This window comes from Telmatherina bonti (assembly GCF_933228915.1).
Source record: "Telmatherina bonti genome assembly, chromosome: 23".
In the NCBI taxonomy this organism is placed as follows: Eukaryota; Metazoa; Chordata; class Actinopteri; order Atheriniformes; family Telmatherinidae; genus Telmatherina; species Telmatherina bonti.
Genome location: NC_136632.1, coordinates 3303335 through 3314013, shown reverse-complemented (window position 1 = coordinate 3314013; position 10679 = coordinate 3303335). Strand labels below are relative to the sequence as shown.

Sequence of the window (10679 nt, the reverse complement as noted above, 5' to 3'; positions counted from 1 at the left end):
ATCATCATCTCTCCTCCTCACCTCCTCATCATCTCTCCTCCTCACCTCCTCATCATCTCTCCTCCTCACCTCATCATCATCTCTCCTCCTCACCTCATCATCATCTCTCCTCCTCACCTCCTCATCATCTCTCCTCCTCACCTCCTCATCATCTCTCCTCCTCACCTCCTCATCATCTCTCCTCCTCACCTCCTCATCATCTCTCCTCCTCACCTCCTCATCATCTCTCCTCCTCACCTCCTCATCATCTCTCCTCCTCACCTCCTCATCATCTCTCCTCATCATCTCTCCTCCTCACCTCATCATCATCTCTCCTCATCATCTCTCCTCCTCACCTCCTCATCATCTCTCCTCCTCACCTCATCATCATCTCTCCTCCTCACCTCCTCATCATCTCTCCTCCTCACCTCATCATCGTCTCTCCTCATCATCTCTCCTCATCGTCTCTCCTCCTCACCTCATCATCATCTCTCCTCCTCACCTCATCATCATCTCTCATCATCTCTCCTCCTCACCTCATCATCATCTCTCCTCATCATCTCTCCTCCTCACCTCATCATCATCTCTCCTCCTCACCTCATCATCATCTCTCCTCCTCACCTCCTCATCATCTCTCCTCCTCACCTCATCATCGTCTCTCCTCATCATCTCTCCTCATCGTCTCTCCTCCTCACCTCATCATCATCTCTCCTCCTCACCTCATCATCGTCTCTCCTCCTCATCTCCTCATCATCTCTCCTCCTCACCTCCTCATCATCTCTCCTCCTCACCTCCTCATCATCTCTCCTCCTCACCTCATCATCGTCTCTCCTCCTCATCTCCTCATCATCGTCTCTCCTCCTCACCTCCTCATCGTCTCTCCTCCTCACCTCATCATCGTCTCTCCTCCTCATCTCCTCATCATCTCTCCTCCTCACCTCCTCATCATCTCTCCTCCTCACCTCATCATCATCTCTCCTCCTCACCTCATCATCATCTCTCCTCCTCACCTCATCATCGTCTCTCCTCCTCATCTCCTCATCATCTCTCCTCCTCATCTCCTCATCATCTCTCCTCCTCATCTCCTCATCATCTCTTCTCATCATCTCTCCTCCTCACCTCATCATCGTCTCTCCTCCTCATCTCCTCATCATCTCTCCTCCTCATCTCCTCATCGTCTCTCCTCCTCATCTCCTCATCATCTCTCCTCCTCACCTCCTCATCATCTCTCCTCACCTCATCATCATCTTCTCCTCATCATCTCTCCTCATCATCTTCTCCTCATCATCTCTCCTCCTCACCTCATCATCATCTCTCCTCATCATCTCTCCTCCTCACCTCCTCATCATCTCTCCTCCTCACCTCATCATCATCTCTCCTCATCATCTCTCCTCCTCACCTCCTCATCATCTCTCCTCCTCACCTCATCATCATCTCTCCTCACCTCCTCATCATCTCTCCTCCTCACCTCATCATCATCTCTCCTCCTCACCTCCTCATCATCTCTCCTCATCATCTCTCCTCCTCACCTCCTCATCATCTCTCCTCATCATCTCTCCTCCTCACCTCCTCATCATCTCTCCTCCTCACCTCATCATCATCTTCTCCTCATCATCTCTCCTCCTCACCTCCTCATCATCTCTCCTCCTCACCTCATCATCATCTGTCCTCCTCACCTCCTCATCATCTCTCCTCCTCACCTCATCATCATCTCTCCTCCTCACCTCATCATCATCTCTCCTCCTCACCTCATCATCATCTTCTCCTCATCATCTCTCCTCATCATCTCTCCTCCTCACCTCCTCATCATCTCTCCTCCTCACCTCATCATCATCTTCTCATCATCTTCTCCTCCTCACCTCCTCATCATCTCCCCTCATCATCTCTCCTCCTCACCTCATCATCATCTTCTCCTCATCATCTTCTCCTCATCATCATCTTCTCCTCATCATCTCTCCTCATCATCTCTCCTCATCATCTCTCCTCCTCACCTCCTCATCATCTCTCCTCATCATCTCTCCTCCTCACTTCCTCATCATCTCTCCTCATCATCTCTCCTCCTCACCTCCTCATCATCTCTCCTCCTCACCTCATCATCATCTTCTCCTCATCATCTCTCCTCCTCACCTCCTCATCATCTCTCCTCCTCACCTCATCATCATCTCTCCTCCTCACCTCATCATCATCTCTCCTCCTCACCTCATCATCATCTTCTCATCATCTCTCCTCCTCACCTCATCATCATCTTCTCATCATCTCTCCTCCTCACCTCCTCATCATCTCTCCTCATCATCTCTCCTCCTCACCTCATCATCTTCTCTCCTCATCTCTCCTCCTCACCTCATCATCATCTCTCCTCCTCACCTCCTCATCATCTCTCCTCCTCAACTCATCATCATCTTCTCCTCATCATCTCTCCTCATCATCTCTCCTCCTCACCTCATCATCTTCTCTCCTCATCTCTCCTCCTCACCTCATCATCATCTCTCCTCCTCACCTCCTCATCATCTCTCCTCCTCACCTCCTCATCATCTCTCCTCATCATCTCTCCTCCTCACCTCCTCATCATCTCTCCTCATCATCTCTCCTCCTCACCTCATCATCATCTCTCCTCATCTCTCCTCCTCACCTCATCATCATCTCTCCTCCTCACCTCCTCATCATCTCTCCTCCTCACCTCATCATCATCTTCTCCTCATCATCTCTCCTCCTCACCTCATCATCATCTCTCCTCCTCACCTCATCATCATCTCTCCTCCTCACCTCCTCATCATCTCTCCTCCTCACCTCATCATCGTCTCTCCTCCTCACCTCATCATCATCTCTCCTCCTCACCTCATCATCATCTCTCCTCCTCACCTCATCATCATCTCTCCTCCTCATCTCCTCATCATCTCTCCTCCTCACCTCATCATCATCTCTCCTCATCATCTCTCCTCCTCACCTCCTCATCATCTCTCCTCCTCACCTCCTCATCATCTCTCCTCCTCACCTCCTCATCATCTCTCCTCCTCACCTCCTCATCATCTCTCCTCCTCACCTCCTCATCGTCTCTCCTCCTCACCTCCTCATCGTCTCTCCTCCTCACCTCCTCATCATCTCTCCTCCTCACCTCCTCATCATCTCTCCTCCTCACCTCCTCATCATCTCTCCTCATCATCTCTCCTCCTCACCTCATCATCATCTCTCCTCATCATCTCTCCTCCTCACCTCCTCATCATCTCTCCTCCTCACCTCCTCATCATCTCTCCTCCTCACCTCGTCATCATCTCTCCTCCTCACCTCCTCATCATCTCTCCTCCTCACCTCCTCATCATCTCTCCTCCTCACCTCATCATCATCTCTCCTCCTCACCTCCTCATCATCTCTCCTCCTCACCTCCTCATCATCTCTCCTCCTCACCTCCTCATCATCTCTCCTCCTCACCTCCTCATCATCTCTCCTCATCGTCTCTCCTCCTCACCTCATCATCATCTCTCCTCCTCACCTCCTCATCATCTCTCCTCCTCACCTCCTCATCATCTCTCCTCCTCACCTCCTCATCATCTCTCCTCATCATCTCTCCTCCTCACCTCATCATCATCTCTCCTCATCGTCTCTCCTCCTCACCTCCTCATCATCTCTCCTCCTCACCTCATCATCGTCTCTCCTCATCATCTCTCCTCATCGTCTCTCCTCCTCACCTCCTCATCGTCTCTCCTCCTCACCTCATCATCATCTCTCCTCCTCACCTCATCATCATCTCTCCTCCTCACCTCATCATCATCTCTCCTCCTCACCTCCTCATCATCTCTCCTCCTCACCTCCTCATCATCTCTCCTCCTCACCTCCTCATCATCTCTCCTCCTCACCTCCTCATCATCTCTCCTCATCGTCTCTCCTCCTCACCTCATCATCATCTCTCCTCCTCACCTCCTCATCATCTCTCCTCCTCACCTCCTCATCATCTCTCCTCCTCACCTCCTCATCATCTCTCCTCCTCACCTCATCATCGTCTCTCCTCATCATCTCTCCTCATCGTCTCTCCTCCTCACCTCCTCATCGTCTCTCCTCCTCACCTCATCATCATCTCTCCTCCTCACCTCATCATCATCTCTCCTCCTCACCTCATCATCATCTCTCCTCCTCACCTCCTCATCATCTCTCCTCCTCACCTCCTCATCGTCTCTCCTCCTCACCTCATCATCGTCTCTCCTCATCATCATCTCTCCTCCTCACCTCATCATCATCTCTCCTCCTCATCTCCTCATCATCATCTCTCCTCATCATCTCTCCTCCTCACCTCATCATCATCTCTCCTCCTCACCTCCTCATCATCTCTCCTCCTCACCTCATCATCATCTCTCCTCCTCACCTCATCATCGTCTCTCCTCCTCATCTCCTCATCATCGTCTCTCCTCCTCACCTCCTCATCATCTCTCCTCCTCACCTCATCATCATCTCTCCTCCTCACCTCCTCATCATCTCTCCTCCTCACCTCCTCATCATCTCTCCTCCTCACCTCCTCATCATCTCTCCTCCTCACCTCCTCATCATCTCTCCTCCTCACCTCCTCATCGTCTCTCCTCCTCACCTCATCATCGTCTCTCCTCATCATCTCTCCTCCTCACCTCATCATCGTCTCTCCTCATCATCTCTCCTCCTCACCTCCTCATCATCTCTCCTCCTCACCTCATCATCGTCTCTCCTCCTCACCTCCTCATCATCTCTCCTCCTCACCTCCTCATCATCTCTCCTCCTCACCTCATCATCATCTCTCCTCATCATCTCTCCTCCTCACCTCCTCATCATCTCTCCTCCTCACCTCCTCATCATCTCTCCTCATCATCTCTCCTCCTCACCTCATCATCGTCTCTCCTCCTCACCTCCTCATCATCTCTCCTCCTCACCTCCTCATCATCTCTCCTCCTCACCTCCTCATCATCTCTCCTCCTCACCTCCTCATCATCTCTCCTCCTCACCTCATCATCATCTCTCCTCATCATCTCTCCTCCTCACCTCCTCATCATCTCTCCTCCTCACCTCCTCATCATCTCTCCTCCTCACCTCCTCATCATCTCTCCTCCTCACCTCGTCATCATCTCTCCTCCTCACCTCCTCATCATCTCTCCTCCTCACCTCCTCATCATCTCTCCTCCTCACCTCCTCATCATCTCTTCTCATCATCTCTCCTCCTCACCTCATCATCATCTCTCCTCATCATCTCTCCTCCTCACCTCCTCATCATCTCTCCTCCTCACCTCCTCATCATCTCTCCTCCTCACCTCCTCATCATCTCTCCTCCTCACCTCGTCATCATCTCTCCTCCTCACCTCCTCATCATCTCTCCTCCTCACCTCCTCATCATCTCTCCTCCTCACCTCATCATCATCTCTCCTCCTCACCTCCTCATCATCTCTCCTCCTCACCTCCTCATCATCTCTCCTCCTCACCTCCTCATCATCTCTCCTCCTCACCTCCTCATCATCTCTCCTCATCATCTCTCCTCCTCACCTCCTCATCATCTCTCCTCCTCACCTCATCATCATCTCTCCTCCTCACCTCATCATCATCTCTCCTCATCATCTCTCCTCCTCACCTCCTCATCATCTCTCCTCCTCACCTCATCATCATCTCTCCTCCTCACCTCCTCATCATCTCTCCTCCTCACCTCATCATCATCTCTCCTCCTCACCTCATCATCATCTTCTCCTCACCTCATCATCATCTCTCCTCATCATCTCTCCTCCTCACCTCATCATCATCTCTCCTCCTCACCTCATCATCATCTCTCCTCCTCATCTCCTCATCATCATCTCTCCTCCTCACCTCATCATCGTCTCTCCTCATCATCTCTCCTCATCGTCTCTCCTCCTCACCTCCTCATCATCTCTCCTCCTCACCTCATCATCATCTCTCCTCCTCACCTCATCATCATCTCTCCTCCTCACCTCATCATCATCTCTCCTCCTCACCTCCTCATCATCTCTCCTCCTCACCTCATCATCATCTCTCCTCCTCATCTCCTCATCATCATCTCTCCTCATCATCTCTCCTCCTCACCTCATCATCATCTCTCCTCCTCACCTCCTCATCTTCTCTCCTCCTCATCTCCTCATCATCTCTCCTCCTCACCTCCTCATCATCTCTCCTCCTCACCTCATCATCGTCTCTCCTCCTCATCTCCTCATCATCGTCTCTCCTCCTCATCTCCTCATCATCTCTCCTCCTCACCTCATCATCATCTCTCCTCCTCACCTCATCATCTTCTCTCCTCCTCATCTCCTCATCATCTCTCCTCCTCACCTCCTCATCATCTCTCCTCCTCACCTCATCATCATCTCTCCTCCTCACCTCCTCATCATCTCTCCTCCTCACCTCATCATCATCTCTCCTCCTCACCTCATCATCGTCTCTCCTCCTCATCTCCTCATCATCTCTCCTCCTCACCTCATCATCATCTCTCCTCCTCACCTCATCATCGTCTCTCCTCCTCATCTCCTCATCATCGTCTCTCCTCCTCATCTCCTCATCATCTCTCCTCCTCACCTCCTCATCATCTCTCCTCCTCACCTCATCATCATCTCTCCTCCTCACCTCATCATCATCTCTCCTCCTCACCTCATCATCATCTCTCCTCCTCACCTCATCATCATCTCTCCTCCTCATCTCCTCATCATCGTCTCTCCTCCTCATCTCCTCATCATCTCTCCTCCTCACCTCCTCATCATCTCTCCTCCTCACCTCATCATCATCTCTCCTCCTCACCTCATCATCATCTCTCCTCCTCACCTCATCATCATCTCTCCTCCTCACCTCATCATCGTCTCTCCTCCTCATCTCCTCATCATCTCTCCTCCTCACCTCCTCATCATCTCTCCTCCTCACCTCCTCATCATCTCTCCTCACCTCATCATCATCTTCTCCTCATCATCTCTCCTCATCATCTTCTCCTCATCATCTCTCCTCCTCACCTCATCATCATCTCTCCTCCTCACCTCATCATCATCTCTCCTCCTCACCTCCTCATCATCTCTCCTCCTCACCTCATCATCATCTCTCCTCATCATCTCTCCTCCTCACCTCCTCATCATCTCTCCTCCTCACCTCATCATCATCTCTCCTCACCTCCTCATCATCTCTCCTCCTCACCTCATCATCATCTCTCCTCCTCACCTCCTCATCATCTTCTCCTCCTCACATCATCATCTTCTCCTCCTCACCTCATCATCGTCTCTCCTCCTCATCTCCTCATCATCTCTCCTCCTCACCTCCTCATCATCTCTCCTCCTCACCTCATCATCATCTCTCCTCACCTCCTCATCATCTCTCCTCCTCACCTCCTCATCATCTTCTCCTCCTCACATCATCATCTCTCCTCCTCACCTCATCATCTTCTCTCCTCCTCATCTCCTCATCATCTCTCCTCCTCACCTCATCATCATCTCTCCTCCTCACCTCCTCATCACCTCCTCATCATCTCTCCTCCTCACCTCATCATCATCTCTCATCATCGTCTCTCCTCCTCATCTCCTCCTCATCTCTCCTCATCCTTCTTCATCATCTCTTAATCATCTCTCATCTCTTCTCATATCTACTCATTTCTCCTCATCGTTTTTCTTAATCATCTCTCCTCCTCATCTCTCCTCTCTCCTCCTCCTCTCTCCTCTCTCCTCCTCATCTCTCGTCTGCTGCTCATGTATAGAACAGCGAACAGCTCCTCCTCCCCGTGTCTCCCACATGATGCCAGGAACAAACGTCTGTGTTCTGGCCAATCTTTGACACCTGGAGGCACAACTCATCGTAGAAACGGCAGAATGATCCTCGGATACGATCATTCCTGCACGTCTGACCACGCAGATGCAGGTTCTGTTTAAACTGGACATGTGGAGTCGATGACCAGTCCCAGTGCTGAACAACTGGACCAGACGGTATCCCCACAAACAGACGTCTCTGAGACCTAACAGAACCAGAACCTTGTCTGCTGTTTGAGGTTAGACAGAGGAAAACTGTGAGGACAGTTTCAGAGCTGCTTTCTCTGTGAAAGTCATTATTTTTATGTTTTCTCTCAAACGTTGTTAGAAACAAATCCGACACAAAGAACCGACTCATTCTGGATGGTTTCATTGGACCGGCTCCTCCGTGTCTTTCAGGTTCTGACCGTGTCCAGTTCTGGACCACCTAAAGTTTCAGCAGCTCTGTCGGCTGCAGATGAAGCCAGATGTTCCCTGGAGGTCCTGCTGCAGAGAGAGCAGCACGTCTCCGGCATGCTGCAGCAGGTAGGCACCGCCACGTCTTCCTGTTGGCGTGTTCAGCGTGACGCCGCCCAGAGCGGTGCTGCAGACCCCTCAACAGCAGCGCGTTTATCTCACAGTCCTGGAGCCCTTCTTAGAGACAACAGATTTATTTGTTAGAAAAACTTATTACTGAATAAAAACTTTGTGGACTGAACAACAAAACATCAACGTTTAGTTCTACTTATTTATTCTGATTATTACTGAAACAGTAATAAAACACATCCGATCTATTTACAATACCAGCAGCACCTTTCTCTTCATGTCAGATGTAACTAAAATCTTCTGAGCGTGTGATGGAGGTGTGCACATAGGGGGCGTGGTCTCCTTGCACGTATGGGCGTGGTCTCCGTGCATGTAGGGGCGTGGTCTCCGTGCATGTAGGGGCGTGGTCTCCGTGCTCCTGCAGGAGTTACTGCTGCTGCACAAATAACTGGAGGGTCTGATCCGATCTGGTCTCATCTGGTCTGATCTGGTTTGATCCGGTCTGATCTGGTCTGATCCAGTCTGGTCTGATCTGGTCCGGTTCGATCTAATCTGGTCTAATCTGGTCTGATCCGATCCGATCTGGTCTGATCTAATCTGGTTTGATCTAATTCGGTTTGATCTAATCTGGTCTAATCTGGTCTGATCTAATCTGGTTTGATCTGGTCTGATCTGGTTTGGTAGCACCTCCAGGAGGCGGAGCTGTGGATGGAGGACCTCGGCCAGACCTGCAGCCAGGTGGACTTCATCGAGAGACACATGAAGTACCTGCAGTGTCTTCATCACATAGAGGAGCTCAGGTGCCGGCTGAGACCAGGACCAGGTCCTGGTATCAGGGTTCTTTCCTTCTCTGGTCTTTCTGCCACCTGTTGGCTGTGTCACCATGACAACACGGTGTGTGTGTGTGTGTGTGCGCACAGTGCTGCCATCCAGCAGTGTCTGATGATCAGCAGCGTCTGGGACGCCATCCGGGCCGTGGACAGCATGGCGGCGCTGGATTCTGGACTGGGCCAGTCCGGATGTTCCCACCTCCAGGACTTCCTCAGAGAGACTCTCTGTTTCTGGCACAACATCATCAAGGACCGTCTGAGCAGGTGCAGCTCCGCCCACTTCCCAAGCCCCGCCTCTTTCCATCCACAGAGTTAATTGTTGCCCTTCGGTTCCCCTGCAGTGACTTTGAGAAGATCCTGACTCAGCTCCACTGGCCCGTCATCTCTCCGTCCTCTCAGCCGCTGAGTCCCGCCGCCAGCAGCCAGGACGTGGACGGCCAGCTGGAGGTGCTGGTGACGCAGCTGCTGGCGCTGCAGACCTCGTATCCTTCCACCACACCGCCTTGCTTCCCTCTGAGTTCTGCTTTCATGTTTTCACGTCAGGTGTGGCTGAAATAAAAGTTTTTATGATGAATTTGGACAAAATCACAAGAAAGGAAATGTAAAGGAAAGGAAGGTTTCTGCAGGACGTCTCCTGATCCGCCATCAGGAGACGTCCTCCTGCCACGTCTCCATGGCTTCGCTTGTCTACCTTCTGCGTTAAAGACCTTCATCAGCTGACTGGCAGCGATGACCTCGTGTCTCAGAGGGCTTCAGCTTCTTCTCGAGGTCCAGCCTCCAACCAGTCTGCATCTTCCTCCTCTGCCTCACTCTGCCTGCCCGTCCAGATCATGATGCTTCCGCTCAGCCGGAGGTTCAGGTTTCATTTCCATGGAAACCGCCAGACCAACTCTCTGAACAAGGTGAGATGTGGAGCAGGTCCTCCTCCAGACCTGGTCCAGACCCTCTCCTACCTCTCCATCCTGTCAGGCTTTCCTCTCCGAGAAAGTTCCAGAAGCCAGCGGGTTAGGAACTAAATCCTGGACCTAAAGGCTGGAAAGAACCGGTTCTGTTCCAGAACGTTCCACCAAAACAAAAACGTGGTGTCTTCAGCCAGCACTGACCCTGGATCTTCCGGCCTCTCCAGGACCCCTGGACCGCAGAAAGAACCCGTTTGTCCTGCAGACGAGGACAAGCAGCTCCGGCTAATCCGTGTTTCTGTCCTCTGTTTCTCAGCCGGAGTGGTACCTCACTCAGGTTCTGATATGGATGGGAAGCAACGCCCCGTTCATGGATGAGAAGATCCAGCCGGCCCTGGAGGGGGCCGGCTCCAGCATCAGTGCTCGGGTAGGAGGTTTCTAACGGCTTCAGTCTGAAAAGCACCGAAGCGTCTCTTTTTTCAGCCTCTGAGCCGGAAGAATGATCAGGAAAACTCTCCTGAATGGTTCTAGTTTAAAACCACATCTTCCTACTCCATCTGTAGTCCCCAGGACCGCCGTCCTGCAGGTCCACCCAGCACACCCAGCACACCCAGTACACCCAGCACACCCGGTACACCCGGTTCAGGTGAAAGGGATTGTCCATCTGAATCAGGTGTGTTGGAGCAGGAAAACATCTAAAACCTGCAGGACCG

The 10679-nt window shown here is 51.7% G+C and overlaps 1 protein-coding gene across 1 annotated transcript in view; it reads left to right on the top strand.

The window, feature by feature from the left end:
* The window catches only part of rint1 (RAD50 interactor 1), a 34710-nt gene that overhangs the window by 2120 nt on the left and 21911 nt on the right, over window positions 1-10679 (top strand). Inside the window, exons 2-7 of the mRNA XM_079262878.1 lie at window positions 8112-8237; window positions 8922-9037; window positions 9158-9331; window positions 9409-9549; window positions 9795-9969; window positions 10283-10393. Coding sequence (XP_079119004.1) covers window positions 8112-8237; window positions 8922-9037; window positions 9158-9331; window positions 9409-9549; window positions 9795-9969; window positions 10283-10393 — 843 coding nt within the window. The remainder of the gene's footprint in view (window positions 1-8111; window positions 8238-8921; window positions 9038-9157; window positions 9332-9408; window positions 9550-9794; window positions 9970-10282; window positions 10394-10679) is intronic.